The following is a 23547-nucleotide window of genomic DNA, read 5'->3' on the forward strand; positions in this document are numbered from 1 at the left end:
ATGCTCCACAATAAACTGCTCAAGGAAGCTACTAAATAAACTTTCAGAAAAGTTTAGTAGTTTTTTTTTTTTTTTAAATAGGGTGACGGAGAGCTATACCTTTCCCATCTATGTGAATTTAGGTTTAAACTAGATTTCCCTTGGCTATTATATAAGACAAAAAAACCCACATCACCCACTTTCACTCCCCCCCACCCCCAAAATGTGTTTTAATCTATTGAATTTTTGTGTCCTCAGTTGTGTCTGATTCACGGCAACTCACCAACTCTACACAGCCAGGCTCTTCCGTCCATGGAATTCAGGGCAATTTTTTCTGTCCCAGTAAATGCCCACCCTGGGTGATCCAAAGGCAAGGGCTCCGAGGCTCCTGAGAGACTAACTCCTTTCAGCTGAGCACAGAGCTGGCTCCTCACTGGGATGCCTGTGGCCTGGGGCTCCCAGAGGGGAGAGCAGCACTCGCCCCACCGTGTGGTCACTGCTGGAAGTGCAGGCTGCTCCTCACTCCCCCTTGACAGTGTCCCTGAGGGCAGAACAGTGTGAATCGAATCAAGGTGGAAATGCAAACTCCAATGCAACCAACCTTCCCACAAGATCTCCAAAACCACTCAGGAACAGGGAATTGGAAACTGCAGGGGATGACATGAATGGAGATGGAGACTTGACACCTTACACCGAGTTCACTTCCAGTTATCCCTAGACAAACTTTCCATGAAAACTTGTCACAAATCTAGAAGAACAATGAGCAGAAACCGGACACGTGCTTTGAGTCTTCACACACAAAACTAAAAGGCAGTCCACAAAAAAAACCCAGAGAATACAGTGGACTTTGCAAAATCAAAGATATCTACTGTGGGAAAGACCTCATGACAAAAGCAAAAGACAGGTCATACATCGCGAGACGAATGAGTGGAAACACAAAGCTTATCAAGGATGTGTCTCCAAACAGACAAAGAACGCCAACACAACAAGCCTGTGAAAACTAGGGAAAGGTCTGAAGGGACACCAGACGGAGGAAGACACACACAGAGTATCCCGGATGATGTCCAGCACTGAGGGCCTGAAGAAACAACAGTCTAGTTGCACCCCCTCAGGCCTGTGTGACCGTGGATGAGGCCTCTGTTTCCCGGTGGCTCTGAGACATGGACAGGGAGGAAGGGGAAGAGAAGTCACTTGCATTTCTAATACTCACAGCAAAGTCTTCCAATGAGAAGGGAATTATCACCCCCACTGACAATGCCATTCACTGAAGTGATATCCACGAGTCCATCTACCCCAGAAGGGAAGGATGGACCTGTTCTCACAAAACGGCGAGAGATGGAAGGAGGAAGATCAAGCCCACACCAATCACTGGAAAGAGAAGCTGTGCTCAGGGCTTGAAAGAATTCCTACTGGGAAAATCATGTCACAGCCCCACATGGCAATCCACAGCTTCCATGCTATTCCTCCCAAAATGCCAATGCATTTTCGCACCGAACAAAGAATTGCAAAAGGGGTACGGAAACAGAAAAGAGCCTACATTGTCAATACAATCCGACGAAAAAGCCCCGATACGGACATCCAAGGTTGTGTGAAAGGAAATTAGACGACCAAACTAGGATCCTCAGGAGAGTATCGGAGAAGGCAATGGCGACCCACTCCAGTACTCTTGCCTGGAAAATGTCCTGGACGGAGGAGCCTGGTAGGCTACAGGCCATGGGGTCTTGCAGAGTCAGACACGACTGAAGTGACTTAGCCGCAGCAGCAGCAGCAGGACAGTATGCTATTGGGAATACAACAACACACACAGATCCAGATCGATGGAATAAAGTTGAGGGTCCAGAAACAAACCCCAGCATCCATGGTCAACTCATCTCTGACACAGACGGTGAGAATATCCAAATGGGAACAAGAAAGCCTCTTCAATCAATGTCCATGGGAAAACCAGACAGCTACATCTGAAGAACGCTATTGGGTTTGATCTCATACCACCTCAATATCGGGGAAAAACCTCACCCTAAAGACTGATGTCATGAGATAGCTAGAAAGAAGCGTAGGTCAAAGGCTCCTTAACATCAGAGTCTCCTTGCCATTTGCTGGGCGGAGGTCGAAATGGGTCTCTTCAAGTAAGGGAAAGAGGTAAACGAAGTACACCACTGGGTTTCCATCCAATGGAACCTATTCACAACAGAGAGGCTAAGCATTCACAAATGCAAAAGATAGGAAACGGAACACGAGAGACTCCTTGCAAGTGGTGTATCTGAGAAGGGGTTCATATGGAAAGAGACGAAGAATGCACAGCACTCAGATTCCAAGAAACACCACCACCACCCTTGACCCTTCCCCCATGACCAACTCTGACCTAAAGCCTTTCTCTCCCTCTAACCTATCCCTAAAACATAACCCTCATCTAATCATATACATGTGCATCCCTAGCATCCATCCATCCATCCACACACGAGAGAGAAAGAGGAAGACACAGACGGAATTGAGAAAGGAAAAGAGAGGGACACAGCCAGAGAGAGACACGGAACCAAAGAGAGGAAAGGAGTCGATGGTCCAGACTATTCCTCAATCTGTCTCGAAGGTAGAAGCAATGACAGCGCCCTTCCACCCCAGAAGGGGGAAAAGGACGGAAGGTTTGGAGAGGAAAAGACAAGAACGCAGGGAGCCATTAGAAGCTCAGCCACCCGCAGAAGCCGAGCTGGGACCCTTGAACAGAATCTCAATGGAAACAGAGGACCAGAAAGTTGGCTACTCTTTTCTATAAGAGAGGGAGACCTTCGAGTCTTCCTTTCGGTCCTCCAACTTGGATGCGGGGTCTCAAAACAGTCAGGAGGGGGAGTGCCTTTTCCTGGGTTCCACGGCGCATCCAGGCCTCGTTCTGCCCCATTCTGTGCTGTGTCAGCCCTGGATGGAATCTTTCTTTCTGAAGTCTCAGCGCACGAGCTCCACGTGATATCGGCCCCAGGTGGAAAGGCATGGAGCTGCTCGTAGGCCGACAGACCTAGGAAGCAGATGGGAGAATGACCCCCACTCTGCAGATGGAGAGACTGGGGCAACCCTGAGGGGCATATGCTTGTCCAGGGCCACACCACTTATGAGAAGAAGGAGCCTGGTCTGAGAGCAGCATGGTCCTCGGAGCTCAGGCCCTGGCTGAACCCAGGCCTCCCCAGGGCTGTGGGCTGGGCCGTGTGGGTGTCATTGTGCCTGCACATGGCCTAAGGGGGGTGGTCGAGCAGTCAGAAACCCAGAGATTCCCTTGGGAAGTTTTGAGGAAGGGACCTCAGCACGAACCCCAGGAAATGATGTCACCTGCCGGCAACAGAACCCAACAGAACCCGCAATCCGGGTATCCAGGCCTCCAGAGCGGAGAGGAGCCCCCAGCCAGATCACTTGCTGCCAAGATGTTCTGCTGTTTGCCCCTGCCCAGAGGCCGGGGCCTCAGGAGAGCTCACAGGCAGTGTGCGTGGGCACCCTGTCGACGTTGGCTCAGGACACCCCCGAGAGGCCTCTGGCCCTTTGCCCGGAGAAACAGAAAGGTAACACGGGGAGCCCCAGGCCGGGCCAGGCCACCTCTCCCATGCCACCCGGAAACACCGGGTCCTTTGCCTGTGTGTGGGGATGCGGGTTTCTCGGGCTGTGTCTCCCTCAAGGAAGCCCAGGCGGATGTGGGGTCAGAAGCCTGTGGACAAGTTGTGCCCACACCCCAGGGGAGAGCAGGCTGGGCGGGATGGGGAGAGTGTGGGCAGCGCCGACCGGCCAGGCTGACCTCACACCCTCAGATGGGTCTCTTTCCTCCCGGGTGGGGATCTGAGCAGACACACGTCTCTGACCCTTCTGGGAAGAGAAGTTCGAGCAGGCAGAAGCAGCGGCTCCACTGGCCAGGCCCAGCTCGGAAAACTCCCAGCATGGCTGGCTGACGGTCACTGTCGTTGCAGAGCTTCCCACGTGATGAGGCCGAGGACGGGGACACCCCATCCAGCTCCCAGAGGGAGGGGTCGGAGCACCACCCGCCCGCCCGTGAGGCCCAGTGCAGGCTCCAGGTCAGCGTGCCCACGGAGGCATCAGCCCCACCGGGGGAGACGCGGAGGTGGGGAAGGCCTGCTGCCGAGACACCGCCCAGGATACAGCCGGCGGCCCAGTCTGAGGCTTCCACGGAGCTCAGCACACCCGGCTCCGACCCAGAGTCCAGAGAACCCCGGCCTCTGAGGCACCAGGAGGACCTGGAGCCCAGCACGCCACAGCACAGAGGTGAGGACGCTGGGGCTGGTGCACGGGAGTGTGTGGGGAGGGGTGCTGAGCTACACAGGGACGAGTCCTCGAAAGCTGCTGCTGGGCCTGCAGCAAGCGCTGGCCTCACACCCCCCGCCCCCCATCTTGCACACTTCAGTCCCAAAAGACATCTGACGCTGGGTATTCTTTGGGAACCTCTTGGAAGGTTTCTGTCCCGGGGTACGCACATGCCAAGGCTGGCCTGTGGGCAAACTTTGCTTCTCCCCCAGCTCTAGCACTGGCCTCCAACTGGAACCAGGCTCCACTTCCCAGACCTGTCCCCACACAGGTGGTGGCTCCAGGTGCAGGACCCAGGGATCCACCGAGGGCAGATGGAGAAGCGAGACTTGCCCTCGCAGAGACACCAGGCCAGCTGGGTACTGGCCAGCACACCGGGCAGATCGGATCTCCGTGCCTGCAGGACCCCCAGCCCCAGGCACTGATGTCCCACCCCCTCAGCGAGAACCTCCACCTCCACGTGCACCTCTACCTGCTCGGGCTTTGGCAAGAGAACCCGAGGCAGAGGAAGAGTCACCGCCTCGGCAGGGAGAGCCTGCCCTGGCTCCCGCGCAACACCCAGACGCCCACGATGACTCACCCAGCCCTGCAGGGAGAAAGAGCCCCCGCTCTGGACAGAGACCCAGAGCCCTTACCGGAAACACCACGTCCAGGGGAGCGGTCGGCTCTGCAGCCTCCATCCCTGTCTGCTCACCGTGGATGCCGGCAACTCGGTCTGCCCCCAGGGGACATGGAGTTCCTTTCCCCTGAACTGCTTTGCATGTGGTTTGTTTCCACCTTTCTGGTGATGTTTTATTTTTTGTATGGTTTCCTGGATTTTTGTTGGTTAAGTTGGGATTAGTAAACTGTTTCATCATTGTTGCAATCTGGGAACACTGTTGTGTAACTCTGGTGATACTGTGTTACCATCACCACTTTGTAGTTTCAGACCCGTTCCATCTTTATGCCCCACCCCCCAACAAAGCCTGGATTCAAGGCAAGCACGCCCTGTTCATCCCTCCCCCCGATCCTGAACACAATTTCATCTTTTCTTTCTGCATTCCTTCCTATATTCTTGGTGTCCCCAATCAGTGACTCTCAGCGAAATGACTGAAGGAGTGTTTTTCGGACTCTCCACCTACTGTAAGACTCCATTGGAGAGTTCTCATTTTTATGTCATTTGAACTAGCCTTTGATAGCTGAAAGGACGGTGTACGTCCTTTCAAGATACCATGTGCCAAACGAAGCCCTTTTGGCAACTGCCATCATTATCTCCAGGCAGGCATTGCTGTTTGAAGGGTGACATCTCAGCCAGAAGGCAGAGGCTGAGCTCCTCTTGTTGCACCAGCTCCCAAAAGAAGCCAAGAAAGGGAGCTGGAACAACAAACCACCCCCATGCCCAGGAAAGCGTTCTTCATGACAGAAGGCTAGAAAATGACCCAACATCCTTGTGGCCCAGAACCACTCTAGAAAATCACTGTTCCATAAAAAAGAGAAACACATGGGAAGTTCCAAGGAGAGGCAATGCCCATGGCCAGTGTACTTGAGAGACGGCCTGACCGCTCCGGGGAAGACACGCACCGACGGAACCCCTTGGGAAACAGCAGTGATAGTCCTCACCGTCGTAAGGGTTTCCTCTGGGGACAACCTGCCCTGGGCACCACACGAGGGAGCAGACCGGCTTCTCTTCCTCTGCCCCCACACCATTCACTCATGAAGGCAGCTCAGGTGTTCTCATGCCCTGCCTGCCTGCCTGCCTGGCTCATCCGTGAGCTGTGACCACCTCCAGGCTAGGACTCCACCTTTTCCTCTCTGTGTACCGTGAATCTGCACACAGTGGGCTTTCAGAACCTTAGGAGACTTGAGCCATTCCCGCTCGAGCCAGAACCCTCCCCAGGAAGGAAAACAGCTGTGGAGTCATTTTGGCCCCAGCACTGGTTCCGAAAGCCTGGCGGCTCCTACAGCCTCTACGGTGTGAAGAGGGAGGTCCCTTTTGACAGAGCTTTCCGGCTCTCAGATCTAAGCTGTTGTTTCACTGTCAGCTGTGTCTCTTCCGTTGCAGCCAGGTGGGCCACGCTGCTCCAAAGGAGCTCACAAGCTGAGTTTCAAGGGAGGACAGGGATGGCTACAACGTGCTGCAAACTGAGTGAGGGTCCCCACAATCCTCAGCAAAGGTCTGTGGTGTGCAAGTGGGGAGTAGAGGGCCCCCAAGTTCCAAAGGAAGGGAGGTAGTCGGGAGCTAAAGCCCTTGGCTGCTGTGGTAGCAGCTGCAGATGGCAGCCCGTCCACAGTGCACTTCAAATGAGGTCATATGAGCGGGACTCTGGAAATGGCTCCGAAATCGAGAGAAAGGGGTCAGGGTATGTGGGAATCCGGCGGGGGTGGGGGGTGGATGAAGGAAGGTGTCCCTCCTCTCTCCAGTGCAATTTGGTTTGGTGAGTCTCAAAGCTACCAGATGGCACTTCCCAAGTCAGGCCCCCGCAGGAATCAGGGTGGGCTGCCTGCCTCGGGCCCTGCCACAGGGACAAGCCACACCAGTGGCCTCCCTGAGCTCCAATGGCCGGATCTGGGGGGTTCTGTCTGGGTGCACACCTCCTTGCTGTGGCCAAGTTCCCCCCTTCTCTGAGCACCAGCTTCATCCTCTCGAATGAGGACATCAATTGCTACCTTGGCACGTTACTCTCTTCATCCTGTGAAGACTCATTAGGCTTATCCTACAATTACTAGCTGGCCCGAAGAGATATCTCCTGAATCCAGCTTAAGCTGGAGTCTCCCAGGCTCATCTGGCATGTCTTCCCTGAAGTCTGCCAAAACCCACACCCTTGCATTTCCAGGGACTCCCCTTAGCCAGCTGGGCAGAAAACCCAGCATGCTTCAAACAAGCTGACAGACAAGCGGGAGAGGACTCACGGGCAGACGGCTTCCCTCAGGTCTCGGGTGGAGCTCTGGGACCACAGCAGCAACGGGCCATCCCAGCCCCTGGGCTCAGCAGCGCCCTCATTCTCAGGCCGGCGGCTCTGCCCTGAGGGGAGCAGGAACGTCACCAACTGCCGCAGGCGGACCTCAAGCCCCTCCCACTGCTGGAGCCTGACCTCCCCCGGCCCCACCCCTTCCCCTACCCCAGCAGGACGAGAGCTCGTCTTCCCCTGGCTTCCAACGTGAGGCCCGGCCCTGGGCCCCGATTGGGCACTGCCCCAGCCCGGAGCCAATCACAGTGGCCAGGGAGGTGGAACGCACCGATTGGCCAGGGCCAGGTCATGTGACCATACTCCCCAGGAAACTCAAAGATTACCAAGGTTCTCTAAGAAACCAATGAACAAAATTATCCACTAAAGGCAAACCATAATTTTTAATGAGGCCAATGTCACAGAAAAAAAAAATGCTCCACAATAAACTGCTCAAGGAAGCTACTAAATAAACTTTCAGAAAAGTTTAGTAGTTTTTTTTTTTTTTTAAATAGGGTGACGGAGAGCTATACCTTTCCCATCTATGTGAATTTAGGTTTAAACTAGATTTCCCTTGGCTATTATATAAGACAAAAAAACCCACATCACCCACTTTCACTCCCCCCCACCCCCAAAATGTGTTTTAATCTATTGAATTTTTGTGTCCTCAGTTGTGTCTGATTCACGGCAACTCACCAACTCTACACAGCCAGGCTCTTCCGTCCATGGAATTCAGGGCAATTTTTTCTGTCCCAGTAAATGCCCACCCTGGGTGATCCAAAGGCAAGGGCTCCGAGGCTCCTGAGAGACTAACTCCTTTCAGCTGAGCACAGAGCTGGCTCCTCACTGGGATGCCTGTGGCCTGGGGCTCCCAGAGGGGAGAGCAGCACTCGCCCCACCGTGTGGTCACTGCTGGAAGTGCAGGCTGCTCCTCACTCCCCCTTGACAGTGTCCCTGAGGGCAGAACAGTGTGAATCGAATCAAGGTGGAAATGCAAACTCCAATGCAACCAACCTTCCCACAAGATCTCCAAAACCACTCAGGAACAGGGAATTGGAAACTGCAGGGGATGACATGAATGGAGATGGAGACTTGACACCTTACACCGAGTTCACTTCCAGTTATCCCTAGACAAACTTTCCATGAAAACTTGTCACAAATCTAGAAGAACAATGAGCAGAAACCGGACACGTGCTTTGAGTCTTCACACACAAAACTAAAAGGCAGTCCACAAAAAAAACCCAGAGAATACAGTGGACTTTGCAAAATCAAAGATATCTACTGTGGGAAAGACCTCATGACAAAAGCAAAAGACAGGTCATACATCGCGAGACGAATGAGTGGAAACACAAAGCTTATCAAGGATGTGTCTCCAAACAGACAAAGAACGCCAACACAACAAGCCTGTGAAAACTAGGGAAAGGTCTGAAGGGACACCAGACGGAGGAAGACACACACAGAGTATCCCGGATGATGTCCAGCACTGAGGGCCTGAAGAAACAACAGTCTAGTTGCACCCCCTCAGGCCTGTGTGACCGTGGATGAGGCCTCTGTTTCCCGGTGGCTCTGAGACATGGACAGGGAGGAAGGGGAAGAGAAGTCACTTGCATTTCTAATACTCACAGCAAAGTCTTCCAATGAGAAGGGAATTATCACCCCCACTGACAATGCCATTCACTGAAGTGATATCCACGAGTCCATCTACCCCAGAAGGGAAGGATGGACCTGTTCTCACAAAACGGCGAGAGATGGAAGGAGGAAGATCAAGCCCACACCAATCACTGGAAAGAGAAGCTGTGCTCAGGGCTTGAAAGAATTCCTACTGGGAAAATCATGTCACAGCCCCACATGGCAATCCACAGCTTCCGTGCTATTCCTCCCAAAATGCCAATGCATTTTCGCACCGAACAAAGAATTGCAAAAGGGGTACGGAAACAGAAAAGAGCCTACATTGTCAATACAATCCGACGAAAAAGCCCCGATACGGACATCCAAGGTTGTGTGAAAGGAAATTAGACGACCAAACTAGGATCCTCAGGAGAGTATCGGAGAAGGCAATGGCGACCCACTCCAGTACTCTTGCCTGGAAAATGTCCTGGACGGAGGAGCCTGGTAGGCTACAGGCCATGGGGTCTTGCAGAGTCAGACACGACTGAAGTGACTTAGCCGCAGCAGCAGCAGCAGGACAGTATGCTATTGGGAATACAACAACACACACAGATCCAGATCGATGGAATAAAGTTGAGGGTCCAGAAACAAACCCCAGCATCCATGGTCAACTCATCTCTGACACAGACGGTGAGAATATCCAAATGGGAACAAGAAAGCCTCTTCAATCAATGTCCATGGGAAAACCAGACAGCTACATCTGAAGAACGCTATTGGGTTTGATCTCATACCACCTCAATATCGGGGAAAAACCTCACCCTAAAGACTGATGTCATGAGATAGCTAGAAAGAAGCGTAGGTCAAAGGCTCCTTAACATCAGAGTCTCCTTGCCATTTGCTGGGCGGAGGTCGAAATGGGTCTCTTCAAGTAAGGGAAAGAGGTAAACGAAGTACACCACTGGGTTTCCATCCAATGGAACCTATTCACAACAGAGAGGCTAAGCATTCACAAATGCAAAAGATAGGAAACGGAACACGAGAGACTCCTTGCAAGTGGTGTATCTGAGAAGGGGTTCATATGGAAAGAGACGAAGAATGCACAGCACTCAGATTCCAAGAAACACCACCACCACCCTTGACCCTTCCCCCATGACCAACTCTGACCTAAAGCCTTTCTCTCCCTCTAACCTATCCCTAAAACATAACCCTCATCTAATCATATACATGTGCATCCCTAGCATCCATCCATCCATCCACACACGAGAGAGAAAGAGGAAGACACAGACGGAATTGAGAAAGGAAAAGAGAGGGACACAGCCAGAGAGAGACACGGAACCAAAGAGAGGAAAGGAGTCGATGGTCCAGACTATTCCTCAATCTGTCTCGAAGGTAGAAGCAATGACAGCGCCCTTCCACCCCAGAAGGGGGAAAAGGACGGAAGGTTTGGAGAGGAAAAGACAAGAATGCAGGGAGCCATTAGAAGCTCAGCCACCCGCAGAAGCCGAGCTGGGACCCTTGAACAGAATCTCAATGGAAACAGAGGACCAGAAAGTTGGCTACTCTTTTCTATAAGAGAGGGAGACCTTCGAGTCTTCCTTTCGGTCCTCCAACTTGGATGCGGGGTCTCAAAACAGTCAGGAGGGGGAGTGCCTTTTCCTGGGTTCCACGGCGCATCCAGGCCTCGTTCTGCCCCATTCTGTGCTGTGTCAGCCCTGGATGGAATCTTTCTTTCTGAAGTCTCAGCGCACGAGCTCCACGTGATATCGGCCCCAGGTGGAAAGGCATGGAGCTGCTCGTAGGCCGACAGACCTAGGAAGCAGATGGGAGAATGACCCCCACTCTGCAGATGGAGAGACTGGGGCAACCCTGAGGGGCATATGCTTGTCCAGGGCCACACCACTTATGAGAAGAAGGAGCCTGGTCTGAGAGCAGCATGGTCCTCGGAGCTCAGGCCCTGGCTGAACCCAGGCCTCCCCAGGGCTGTGGGCTGGGCCGTGTGGGTGTCATTGTGCCTGCACATGGCCTAAGGGGGGTGGTCGAGCAGTCAGAAACCCAGAGATTCCCTTGGGAAGTTTTGAGGAAGGGACCTCAGCACGAACCCCAGGAAATGATGTCACCTGCCGGCAACAGAACCCAACAGAACCCGCAATCCGGGTATCCAGGCCTCCAGAGCGGAGAGGAGCCCCCAGCCAGATCACTTGCTGCCAAGATGTTCTGCTGTTTGCCCCTGCCCAGAGGCCGGGGCCTCAGGAGAGCTCACAGGCAGTGTGCGTGGGCACCCTGTCGACGTTGGCTCAGGACACCCCCGAGAGGCCTCTGGCCCTTTGCCCGGAGAAACAGAAAGGTAACACGGGGAGCCCCAGGCCGGGCCAGGCCACCTCTCCCATGCCACCCGGAAACACCGGGTCCTTTGCCTGTGTGTGGGGATGCGGGTTTCTCGGGCTGTGTCTCCCTCAAGGAAGCCCAGGCGGATGTGGGGTCAGAAGCCTGTGGACAAGTTGTGCCCACACCCCAGGGGAGAGCAGGCTGGGCGGGATGGGGAGAGTGTGGGCAGCGCCGACCGGCCAGGCTGACCTCACACCCTCAGATGGGTCTCTTTCCTCCCGGGTGGGGATCTGAGCAGACACACGTCTCTGACCCTTCTGGGAAGAGAAGTTCGAGCAGGCAGAAGCGGCGGCTCCACTGGCCAGGCCCAGCTCGGAAAACTCCCAGCATGGCTGGCTGACGGTCACTGTCGTTGCAGAGCTTCCCACGTGATGAGGCCGAGGACGGGGACACCCCATCCAGCTCCCAGAGGGAGGGGTCGGAGCACCACCCGCCCGCCCGTGAGGCCCAGTGCAGGCTCCAGGTCAGCGTGCCCACGGAGGCATCAGCCCCACCGGGGGAGACGCGGAGGTGGGGAAGGCCTGCTGCCGAGACACCGCCCAGGATACAGCCGGCGGCCCAGTCTGAGGCTTCCACGGAGCTCAGCACACCCGGCTCCGACCCAGAGTCCAGAGAACCCCGGCCTCTGAGGCACCAGGAGGACCTGGAGCCCAGCACGCCACAGCACAGAGGTGAGGACGCTGGGGCTGGTGCACGGGAGTGTGTGGGGAGGGGTGCTGAGCTACACAGGGACGAGTCCTCGAAAGCTGCTGCTGGGCCTGCAGCAAGCGCTGGCCTCACACCCCCCGCCCCCCATCTTGCACACTTCAGTCCCAAAAGACATCTGACGCTGGGTATTCTTTGGGAACCTCTTGGAAGGTTTCTGTCCCGGGGTACGCACATGCCAAGGCTGGCCTGTGGGCAAACTTTGCTTCTCCCCCAGCTCTAGCACTGGCCTCCAACTGGAACCAGGCTCCACTTCCCAGACCTGTCCCCACACAGGTGGTGGCTCCAGGTGCAGGACCCAGGGATCCACCGAGGGCAGATGGAGAAGCGAGACTTGCCCTCGCAGAGACACCAGGCCAGCTGGGTACTGGCCAGCACACCGGGCAGATCGGATCTCCGTGCCTGCAGGACCCCCAGCCCCAGGCTCTGATGTCCCACCCCCTCAGCGAGAACCTCCACCTCCACGTGCACCTCTACCTGCTCGGGCTTTGGCAAGAGAACCCGAGGCAGAGGAAGAGTCACCGCCTCGGCAGGGAGAGCCTGCCCTGGCTCCCGCGCAACACCCAGACGCCCACGATGACTCACCCAGCCCTGCAGGGAGAAAGAGCCCCCGCTCTGGACAGAGACCCAGAGCCCTTACCGGAAACACCACGTCCAGGGGAGCGGTCGGCTCTGCAGCCTCCATCCCTGTCTGCTCACCGTGGATGCCGGCAACTCGGTCTGCCCCCAGGGGACATGGAGTTCCTTTCCCCTGAACTGCTTTGCATGTGGTTTGTTTCCACCTTTCTGGTGATGTTTTATTTTTTGTATGGTTTCCTGGATTTTTGTTGGTTAAGTTGGGATTAGTAAACTGTTTCATCATTGTTGCAATCTGGGAACACTGTTGTGTAACTCTGGTGATACTGTGTTACCATCACCACTTTGTAGTTTCAGACCCGTTCCATCTTTATGCCCCACCCCCCAACAAAGCCTGGATTCAAGGCAAGCACGCCCTGTTCATCCCTCCCCCCGATCCTGAACACAATTTCATCTTTTCTTTCTGCATTCCTTCCTATATTCTTGGTGTCCCCAATCAGTGACTCTCAGCGAAATGACTGAAGGAGTGTTTTTCGGACTCTCCACCTACTGTAAGACTCCATTGGAGAGTTCTCATTTTTATGTCATTTGAACTAGCCTTTGATAGCTGAAAGGACGGTGTACGTCCTTTCAAGATACCATGTGCCAAACGAAGCCCTTTTGGCAACTGCCATCATTATCTCCAGGCAGGCATTGCTGTTTGAAGGGTGACATCTCAGCCAGAAGGCAGAGGCTGAGCTCCTCTTGTTGCACCAGCTCCCAAAAGAAGCCAAGAAAGGGAGCTGGAACAACAAACCACCCCCATGCCCAGGAAAGCGTTCTTCATGACAGAAGGCTAGAAAATGACCCAACATCCTTGTGGCCCAGAACCACTCTAGAAAATCACTGTTCCATAAAAAAGAGAAACACATGGGAAGTTCCAAGGAGAGGCAATGCCCATGGCCAGTGTACTTGAGAGACGGCCTGACCGCTCCGGGGAAGACACGCACCGACGGAACCCCTTGGGAAACAGCAGTGATAGTCCTCACCGTCGTAAGGGTTTCCTCTGGGGACAACCTGCCCTGGGCACCACACGAGGGAGCAGACCGGCTTCTCTTCCTCTGCCCCCACACCATTCACTCATGAAGGCAGCTCAGGTGTTCTCATGCCCTGCCTGCCTGCCTGCCTGGCTCATCCGTGAGCTGTGACCACCTCCAGGCTAGGACTCCACCTTTTCCTCTCTGTGTACCGTGAATCTGCACACAGTGGGCTTTCAGAACCTTAGGAGACTTGAGCCATTCCCGCTCGAGCCAGAACCCTCCCCAGGAAGGAAAACAGCTGTGGAGTCATTTTGGCCCCAGCACTGGTTCCGAAAGCCTGGCGGCTCCTACAGCCTCTACGGTGTGAAGAGGGAGGTCCCTTTTGACAGAGCTTTCCGGCTCTCAGATCTAAGCTGTTGTTTCACTGTCAGCTGTGTCTCTTCCGTTGCAGCCAGGTGGGCCACGCTGCTCCAAAGGAGCTCACAAGCTGAGTTTCAAGGGAGGACAGGGATGGCTACAACGTGCTGCAAACTGAGTGAGGGTCCCCACAATCCTCAGCAAAGGTCTGTGGTGTGCAAGTGGGGAGTAGAGGGCCCCCAAGTTCCAAAGGAAGGGAGGTAGTCGGGAGCTAAAGCCCTTGGCTGCTGTGGTAGCAGCTGCAGATGGCAGCCCGTCCACAGTGCACTTCAAATGAGGTCATATGAGCGGGACTCTGGAAATGGCTCCGAAATCGAGAGAAAGGGGTCAGGGTATGTGGGAATCCGGCGGGGGTGGGGGGTGGATGAAGGAAGGTGTCCCTCCTCTCTCCAGTGCAATTTGGTTTGGTGAGTCTCAAAGCTACCAGATGGCACTTCCCAAGTCAGGCCCCCGCAGGAATCAGGGTGGGCTGCCTGCCTCGGGCCCTGCCACAGGGACAAGCCACACCAGTGGCCTCCCTGAGCTCCAATGGCCGGATCTGGGGGGTTCTGTCTGGGTGCACACCTCCTTGCTGTGGCCAAGTTCCCCCCTTCTCTGAGCACCAGCTTCATCCTCTCGAATGAGGACATCAATTGCTACCTTGGCACGTTACTCTCTTCATCCTGTGAAGACTCATTAGGCTTATCCTACAATTACTAGCTGGCCCGAAGAGATATCTCCTGAATCCAGCTTAAGCTGGAGTCTCCCAGGCTCATCTGGCATGTCTTCCCTGAAGTCTGCCAAAACCCACACCCTTGCATTTCCAGGGACTCCCCTTAGCCAGCTGGGCAGAAAACCCAGCATGCTTCAAACAAGCTGACAGACAAGCGGGAGAGGACTCACGGGCAGACGGCTTCCCTCAGGTCTCGGGTGGAGCTCTGGGACCACAGCAGCAACGGGCCATCCCAGCCCCTGGGCTCAGCAGCGCCCTCATTCTCAGGCCGGCGGCTCTGCCCTGAGGGGAGCAGGAACGTCACCAACTGCCGCAGGCGGACCTCAAGCCCCTCCCACTGCTGGAGCCTGACCTCCCCCGGCCCCACCCCTTCCCCTACCCCAGCAGGACGAGAGCTCGTCTTCCCCTGGCTTCCAACGTGAGGCCCGGCCCTGGGCCCCGATTGGGCACTGCCCCAGCCCGGAGCCAATCACAGTGGCCAGGGAGGTGGAACGCACCGATTGGCCAGGGCCAGGTCATGTGACCATACTCCCCAGGAAACTCAAAGATTACCAAGGTTCTCTAAGAAACCAATGAACAAAATTATCCACTAAAGGCAAACCATAATTTTTAATGAGGCCAATGTCACAGAAAAAAAAAATGCTCCACAATAAACTGCTCAAGGAAGCTACTAAATAAACTTTCAGAAAAGTTTAGTAGTTTTTTTTTTTTTTTTAAATAGGGTGACGGAGAGCTATACCTTTCCCATCTATGTGAATTTAGGTTTAAACTAGATTTCCCTTGGCTATTATATAAGACAAAAAAACCCACATCACCCACTTTCACTCCCCCCCACCCCCAAAATGTGTTTTAATCTATTGAATTTTTGTGTCCTCAGTTGTGTCTGATTCACGGCAACTCACCAACTCTACACAGCCAGGCTCTTCCGTCCATGGAATTCAGGGCAATTTTTTCTGTCCCAGTAAATGCCCACCCTGGGTGATCCAAAGGCAAGGGCTCCGAGGCTCCTGAGAGACTAACTCCTTTCAGCTGAGCACAGAGCTGGCTCCTCACTGGGATGCCTGTGGCCTGGGGCTCCCAGAGGGGAGAGCAGCACTCGCCCCACCGTGTGGTCACTGCTGGAAGTGCAGGCTGCTCCTCACTCCCCCTTGACAGTGTCCCTGAGGGCAGAACAGTGTGAATCGAATCAAGGTGGAAATGCAAACTCCAATGCAACCAACCTTCCCACAAGATCTCCAAAACCACTCAGGAACAGGGAATTGGAAACTGCAGGGGATGACATGAATGGAGATGGAGACTTGACACCTTACACCGAGTTCACTTCCAGTTATCCCTAGACAAACTTTCCATGAAAACTTGTCACAAATCTAGAAGAACAATGAGCAGAAACCGGACACGTGCTTTGAGTCTTCACACACAAAACTAAAAGGCAGTCCACAAAAAAAACCCAGAGAATACAGTGGACTTTGCAAAATCAAAGATATCTACTGTGGGAAAGACCTCATTACAAAAGCAAAAGACAGGTCATACATCGCGAGACGAATGAGTGGAAACACAAAGCTTATCAAGGATGTGTCTCCAAACAGACAAAGAACGCCAACACAACAAGCCTGTGAAAACTAGGGAAAGGTCTGAAGGGACACCAGACGGAGGAAGACACACACAGAGTATCCCGGATGATGTCCAGCACTGAGGGCCTGAAGAAACAACAGTCTAGTTGCACCCCCTCAGGCCTGTGTGACCGTGGATGAGGCCTCTGTTTCCCGGTGGCTCTGAGACATGGACAGGGAGGAAGGGGAAGAGAAGTCACTTGCATTTCTAATACTCACAGCAAAGTCTTCCAATGAGAAGGGAATTATCACCCCCACTGACAATGCCATTCACTGAAGTGATATCCACGAGTCCATCTACCCCAGAAGGGAAGGATGGACCTGTTCTCACAAAACGGCGAGAGATGGAAGGAGGAAGATCAAGCCCACACCAATCACTGGAAAGAGAAGCTGTGCTCAGGGCTTGAAAGAATTCCTACTGGGAAAATCATGTCACAGCCCCACATGGCAATCCACAGCTTCCGTGCTATTCCTCCCAAAATGCCAATGCATTTTCGCACCGAACAAAGAATTGCAAAAGGGGTACGGAAACAGAAAAGAGCCTACATTGTCAATACAATCCGACGAAAAAGCCCCGATACGGACATCCAAGGTTGTGTGAAAGGAAATTAGACGACCAAACTAGGATCCTCAGGAGAGTATCGGAGAAGGCAATGGCGACCCACTCCAGTACTCTTGCCTGGAAAATGTCCTGGACGGAGGAGCCTGGTAGGCTACAGGCCATGGGGTCTTGCAGAGTCAGACACGACTGAAGTGACTTAGCCGCAGCAGCAGCAGCAGGACAGTATGCTATTGGGAATACAACAACACACACAGATCCAGATCGATGGAATAAAGTTGAGGGTCCAGAAACAAACCCCAGCATCCATGGTCAACTCATCTCTGACACAGACGGTGAGAATATCCAAATGGGAACAAGAAAGCCTCTTCAATCAATGTCCATGGGAAAACCAGACAGCTACATCTGAAGAACGCTATTGGGTTTGATCTCATACCACCTCAATATCGGGGAAAAACCTCACCCTAAAGACTGATGTCATGAGATAGCTAGAAAGAAGCGTAGGTCAAAGGCTCCTTAACATCAGAGTCTCCTTGCCATTTGCTGGGCGGAGGTCGAAATGGGTCTCTTCAAGTAAGGGAAAGAGGTAAACGAAGTACACCACTGGGTTTCCATCCAATGGAACCTATTCACAACAGAGAGGCTAAGCATTCACAAATGCAAAAGATAGGAAACGGAACACGAGAGACTCCTTGCAAGTGGTGTATCTGAGAAGGGGTTCATATGGAAAGAGACGAAGAATGCACAGCACTCAGATTCCAAGAAACACCACCACCACCCTTGACCCTTCCCCCATGACCAACTCTGACCTAAAGCCTTTCTCTCCCTCTAACCTATCCCTAAAACATAACCCTCATCTAATCATATACATGTGCATCCCTAGCATCCATCCATCCATCCACACACGAGAGAGAAAGAGGAAGACACAGACGGAATTGAGAAAGGAAAAGAGAGGGACACAGCCAGAGAGAGACACGGAACCAAAGAGAGGAAAGGAGTCGATGGTCCAGACTATTCCTCAATCTGTCTCGAAGGTAGAAGCAATGACAGCGCCCTTCCACCCCAGAAGGGGGAAAAGGACGGAAGGTTTGGAGAGGAAAAGACAAGAACGCAGGGAGCCATTAGAAGCTCAGCCACCCGCAGAAGCCGAGCTGGGACCCTTGAACAGAATCTCAATGGAAACAGAGGACCAGAAAGTTGGCTACTCTTTTCTATAAGAGAGGGAGACCTTCGAGTCTTCCTTTCGGTCCTCCAACTTGGATGCGGGGTCTCAAAACAGTCAGGAGGGGGAGTGCCTTTTCCTGGGTTCCACGGCGCATCCAGGCCTCGTTCTGCCCCATTCTGTGCTGTGTCAGCCCTGGATGGAATCTTTCTTTCTGAAGTCTCAGCGCACGAGCTCCACGTGATATCGGCCCCAGGTGGAAAGGCATGGAGCTGCTCGTAGGCCGACAGACCTAGGAAGCAGATGGGAGAATGACCCCCACTCTGCAGATGGAGAGACTGGGGCAACCCTGAGGGGCATATGCTTGTCCAGGGCCACACCACTTATGAGAAGAAGGAGCCTGGTCTGAGAGCAGCATGGTCCTCGGAGCTCAGGCCCTGGCTGAACCCAGGCCTCCCCAGGGCTGTGGGCTGGGCCGTGTGGGTGTCATTGTGCCTGCACATGGCCTAAGGGGGGTGGTCGAGCAGTCAGAAACCCAGAGATTCCCTTGGGAAGTTTTGAGGAAGGGACCTCAGCACGAACCCCAGGAAATGATGTCACCTGCCGGCAACAGAACCCAACAGAACCCGCAATCCGGGTATCCAGGCCTCCAGAGCGGAGAGGAGCCCCCAGCCAGATCACTTGCTGCCAAGATGTTCTGCTGTTTGCCCCTGCCCAGAGGCCGGGGCCTCAGGAGAGCTCACAGGCAGTGTGCGTGGGCACCCTGTCGACGTTGGCTCAGGACACCCCCGAGAGGCCTCTGGCCCTTTGCCCGGAGAAACAGAAAGGTAACACGGGGAGCCCCAGGCCGGGCCAGGCCACCTCTCCCATGCCACCCGGAAACACCGGGTCCTTTGCCTGTGTGTGGGGATGCGGGTTTCTCGGGCTGTGTCTCCCTCAAGGAAGCCCAGGCGGATGTGGGGTCAGAAGCCTGTGGACAAGTTGTGCCCACACCCCAGGGGAGAGCAGGCTGGGCGGGATGGGGAGAGTGTGGGCAGCGCCGACCGGCCAGGCTGACCTCACACCCTCAGATGGGTCTCTTTCCTCCCGGGTGGGGATCTGAGCAGACACACGTCTCTGACCCTTCTGGGAAGAGAAGTTCGAGCAGGCAGAAGCAGCGGCTCCACTGGCCAGGCCCAGCTCGGAAAACTCCCAGCATGGCTGGCTGACGGTCACTGTCGTTGCAGAGCTTCCCACGTGATGAGGCCGAGGACGGGGACACCCCATCCAGCTCCCAGAGGGAGGGGTCGGAGCACCACCCGCCCGCCCGTGAGGCCCAGTGCAGGCTCCAGGTCAGCGTGCCCACGGAGGCATCAGCCCCACCGGGGGAGACGCGGAGGTGGGGAAGGCCTGCTGCCGAGACACCGCCCAGGATACAGCCGGCGGCCCAGTCTGAGGCTTCCACGGAGCTCAGCACACCCGGCTCCGACCCAGAGTCCAGAGAACCCCGGCCTCTGAGGCACCAGGAGGACCTGGAGCCCAGCACGCCACAGCACAGAGGTGAGGACGCTGGGGCTGGTGCACGGGAGTGTGTGGGGAGGGGTGCTGAGCTACACAGGGACGAGTCCTCGAAAGCTGCTGCTGGGCCTGCAGCAAGCGCTGGCCTCACACCCCCCGCCCCCCATCTTGCACACTTCAGTCCCAAAAGACATCTGACGCTGGGTATTCTTTGGGAACCTCTTGGAAGGTTTCTGTCCCGGGGTACGCACATGCCAAGGCTGGCCTGTGGGCAAACTTTGCTTCTCCCCCAGCTCTAGCACTGGCCTCCAACTGGAACCAGGCTCCACTTCCCAGACCTGTCCCCACACAGGTGGTGGCTCCAGGTGCAGGACCCAGGGATCCACCGAGGGCAGATGGAGAAGCGAGACTTGCCCTCGCAGAGACACCAGGCCAGCTGGGTACTGGCCAGCACACCGGGCAGATCGGATCTCCGTGCCTGCAGGACCCCCAGCCCCAGGCACTGATGTCCCACCCCCTCAGCGAGAACCTCCACCTCCACGTGCACCTCTACCTGCTCGGGCTTTGGCAAGAGAACCCGAGGCAGAGGAAGAGTCACCGCCTCGGCAGGGAGAGCCTGCCCTGGCTCCCGCGCAACACCCAGACGCCCACGATGACTCACCCAGCCCTGCAGGGAGAAAGAGCCCCCGCTCTGGACAGAGACCCAGAGCCCTTACCGGAAACACCACGTCCAGGGGAGCGGTCGGCTCTGCAGCCTCCATCCCTGTCTGCTCACCGTGGATGCCGGCAACTCGGTCTGCCCCCAGGGGACATGGAGTTCCTTTCCCCTGAACTGCTTTGCATGTGGTTTGTTTCCACCTTTCTGGTGATGTTTTATTTTTTGTATGGTTTCCTGGATTTTTGTTGGTTAAGTTGGGATTAGTAAACTGTTTCATCATTGTTGCAATCTGGGAACACTGTTGTGTAACTCTGGTGATACTGTGTTACCATCACCACTTTGTAGTTTCAGACCCGTTCCATCTTTATGCCCCACCCCCCAACAAAGCCTGGATTCAAGGCAAGCACGCCCTGTTCATCCCTCCCCCCGATCCTGAACACAATTTCATCTTTTCTTTCTGCATTCCTTCCTATATTCTTGGTGTCCCCAATCAGTGACTCTCAGCGAAATGACTGAAGGAGTGTTTTTCGGACTCTCCACCTACTGTAAGACTCCATTGGAGAGTTCTCATTTTTATGTCATTTGAACTAGCCTTTGATAGCTGAAAGGACGGTGTACGTCCTTTCAAGATACCATGTGCCAAACGAAGCCCTTTTGGCAACTGCCATCATTATCTCCAGGCAGGCATTGCTGTTTGAAGGGTGACATCTCAGCCAGAAGGCAGAGGCTGAGCTCCTCTTGTTGCACCAGCTCCCAAAAGAAGCCAAGAAAGGGAGCTGGAACAACAAACCACCCCCATGCCCAGGAAAGCGTTCTTCATGACAGAAGGCTAGAAAATGACCCAACATCCTTGTGGCCCAGAACCACTCTAGAAAATCACTGTTCCATAAAAAAGAGAAACACATGGGAAGTTCCAAGGAGAGGCAATGCCCATGGCCAGTGTACTTGAGAGACGGCCTGACCGCTCCGGGGAAGACACGCACCGACGGAACCCCTTGGGAAACAGCAGTGATAGTCCTCACCGTCGTAAGGGTTTCCTCTGGGGACAACCTGCCCTGGGCACCACACGAGGGAGCAGACCGGCTTCTCTTCCTCTGCCCCCACACCATTCACTCATGAAGGCAGCTCAGGTGTTCTCATGCCCTGCCTGCCTGCCTGCCTGGCTCATCCGTGAGCTGTGACCACCTCCAGGCTAGGACTCCACCTTTTCCTCTCTGTGTACCGTGAATCTGCACACAGTGGGCTTTCAGAACCTTAGGAGACTTGAGCCATTCCCGCTCGAGCCAGAACCCTCCCCAGGAAGGAAAACAGCTGTGGAGTCATTTTGGCCCCAGCACTGGTTCCGAAAGCCTGGCGGCTCCTACAGCCTCTACGGTGTGAAGAGGGAGGTCCCTTTTGACAGAGCTTTCCGGCTCTCAGATCTAAGCTGTTGTTTCACTGTCAGCTGTGTCTCTTCCGTTGCAGCCAGGTGGGCCACGCTGCTCCAAAGGAGCTCACAAGCTGAGTTTCAAGGGAGGACAGGGATGGCTACAACGTGCTGCAAACTGAGTGAGGGTCCCCACAATCCTCAGCAAAGGTCTGTGGTGTGCAAGTGGGGAGTAGAGGGCCCCCAAGTTCCAAAGGAAGGGAGGTAGTCGGGAGCTAAAGCCCTTGGCTGCTGTGGTAGCAGCTGCAGATGGCAGCCCGTCCACAGTGCACTTCAAATGAGGTCATATGAGCGGGACTCTGGAAATGGCTCCGAAATCGAGAGAAAGGGGTCAGGGTATGTGGGAATCCGGCGGGGGTGGGGGGTGGATGAAGGAAGGTGTCCCTCCTCTCTCCAGTGCAATTTGGTTTGGTGAGTCTCAAAGCTACCAGATGGCACTTCCCAAGTCAGGCCCCCGCAGGAATCAGGGTGGGCTGCCTGCCTCGGGCCCTGCCACAGGGACAAGCCACACCAGTGGCCTCCCTGAGCTCCAATGGCCGGATCTGGGGGGTTCTGTCTGGGTGCACACCTCCTTGCTGTGGCCAAGTTCCCCCCTTCTCTGAGCACCAGCTTCATCCTCTCGAATGAGGACATCAATTGCTACCTTGGCACGTTACTCTCTTCATCCTGTGAAGACTCATTAGGCTTATCCTACAATTACTAGCTGGCCCGAAGAGATATCTCCTGAATCCAGCTTAAGCTGGAGTCTCCCAGGCTCATCTGGCATGTCTTCCCTGAAGTCTGCCAAAACCCACACCCTTGCATTTCCAGGGACTCCCCTTAGCCAGCTGGGCAGAAAACCCAGCATGCTTCAAACAAGCTGACAGACAAGCGGGAGAGGACTCACGGGCAGACGGCTTCCCTCAGGTCTCGGGTGGAGCTCTGGGACCACAGCAGCAACGGGCCATCCCAGCCCCTGGGCTCAGCAGCGCCCTCATTCTCAGGCCGGCGGCTCTGCCCTGAGGGGAGCAGGAACGTCACCAACTGCCGCAGGCGGACCTCAAGCCCCTCCCACTGCTGGAGCCTGACCTCCCCCGGCCCCACCCCTTCCCCTACCCCAGCAGGACGAGAGCTCGTCTTCCCCTGGCTTCCAACGTGAGGCCCGGCCCTGGGCCCCGATTGGGCACTGCCCCAGCCCGGAGCCAATCACAGTGGCCAGGGAGGTGGAACGCACCGATTGGCCAGGGCCAGGTCATGTGACCATACTCCCCAGGAAACTCAAAGATTACCAAGGTTCTCTAAGAAACCAATGAACAAAATTATCCACTAAAGGCAAACCATAATTTTTAATGAGGCCAATGTCACAGAAAAAAAAAATGCTCCACAATAAACTGCTCAAGGAAGCTACTAAATAAACTTTCAGAAAAGTTTAGTAGTTTTTTTTTTTTTTTAAATAGGGTGACGGAGAGCTATACCTTTCCCATCTATGTGAATTTAGGTTTAAACTAGATTTCCCTTGGCTATTATATAAGACAAAAAAACCCACATCACCCACTTTCACTCCCCCCCACCCCCAAAATGTGTTTTAATCTATTGAATTTTTGTGTCCTCAGTTGTGTCTGATTCACGGCAACTCACCAACTCTACACAGCCAGGCTCTTCCGTCCATGGAATTCAGGGCAATTTTTTCTGTCCCAGTAAATGCCCACCCTGGGTGATCCAAAGGCAAGGGCTCAGAGGCTCCTGAGAGACTAACTCCTTTCAGCTGAGCACAGAGCTGGCTCCTCACTGGGATGCCTGTGGCCTGGGGCTCCCAGAGGGGAGAGCAGCACTCGCCCCACCGTGTGGTCACTGCTGGAAGTGCAGGCTGCTCCTCACTCCCCCTTGACAGTGTCCCTGAGGGCAGAACAGTGTGAATCGAATCAAGGTGGAAATGCAAACTCCAATGCAACCAACCTTCCCACAAGATCTCCAAAACCACTCAGGAACAGGGAATTGGAAACTGCAGGGGATGACATGAATGGAGATGGAGACTTGACAC

The 23547-nt window shown here is 54.6% G+C and overlaps 3 protein-coding genes and 1 long non-coding RNA gene across 5 annotated transcripts in view; 3 read left to right on the forward strand and 1 right to left on the reverse strand.

Moving 5' to 3' along the window:
• LOC145527609 (uncharacterized) overlaps positions 1 to 22581 on the reverse strand; it is a 32776-nt gene extending 10195 nt beyond the window's left edge. Inside the window, exons 1-9 of the long non-coding RNA XR_014069771.1 lie at positions 22414 to 22581; positions 18013 to 18238; positions 15518 to 15775; positions 14786 to 14897; positions 10385 to 10610; positions 7890 to 8147; positions 7159 to 7270; positions 2758 to 2983; positions 263 to 520 (exon numbers count right to left, since the gene is read on the reverse strand). This is a non-coding gene — a long non-coding RNA (uncharacterized LOC145527609). The remainder of the gene's footprint in view (positions 1 to 262; positions 521 to 2757; positions 2984 to 7158; positions 7271 to 7889; positions 8148 to 10384; positions 10611 to 14785; positions 14898 to 15517; positions 15776 to 18012; positions 18239 to 22413) is intronic.
• On the forward strand, positions 3326 to 5134 carry LOC145527506 (uncharacterized). 2 transcript variants are annotated; one of them, XM_081545594.1, is made up of 3 exons: positions 3326 to 3518; positions 3918 to 4230; positions 4482 to 5134. In XM_081545594.1, the coding sequence occupies exons 1-3, from the start codon at positions 3384 to 3386 to the stop codon at positions 5108 to 5110; spliced, it is 1077 nt and encodes a 358-aa protein (XP_081401720.1). In that variant the 5' UTR covers positions 3326 to 3383; the 3' UTR covers positions 5111 to 5134. The 2 variants fall into 2 exon arrangements, with proteins under 2 accessions (XP_081401720.1, XP_081401721.1); XM_081545595.1 differs by having other exon boundaries at positions 3342 to 3518; positions 4541 to 5134.
• LOC145527450 (uncharacterized) lies at positions 10321 to 20389 on the forward strand. The gene is made up of 3 exons (XM_081545492.1): positions 10321 to 11145; positions 11545 to 11857; positions 12109 to 20389. The coding sequence occupies exons 1-3, from the start codon at positions 10735 to 10737 to the stop codon at positions 12735 to 12737; spliced, it is 1353 nt and encodes a 450-aa protein (XP_081401618.1). The 5' UTR covers positions 10321 to 10734; the 3' UTR covers positions 12738 to 20389.
• Positions 18363 to 20389, forward strand: LOC145527462 (uncharacterized). The gene is made up of 3 exons (XM_081545521.1): positions 18363 to 18773; positions 19173 to 19485; positions 19737 to 20389. Exons 1-3 carry the CDS (start codon positions 18363 to 18365, stop codon positions 20363 to 20365), a joined length of 1353 nt encoding a protein of 450 aa, XP_081401647.1. The 3' UTR covers positions 20366 to 20389.
• Positions 22582 to 23547: the final 966 nt, after the last annotated feature.

This window comes from Giraffa tippelskirchi, chromosome 11, assembly GCF_054371585.1.
Source record: "Giraffa tippelskirchi isolate mGirTip1 chromosome 11, T2T-mGirTip1v1.2.pri, whole genome shotgun sequence".
NCBI classification, from domain to species: Eukaryota; Metazoa; Chordata; class Mammalia; order Artiodactyla; family Giraffidae; genus Giraffa; species Giraffa tippelskirchi.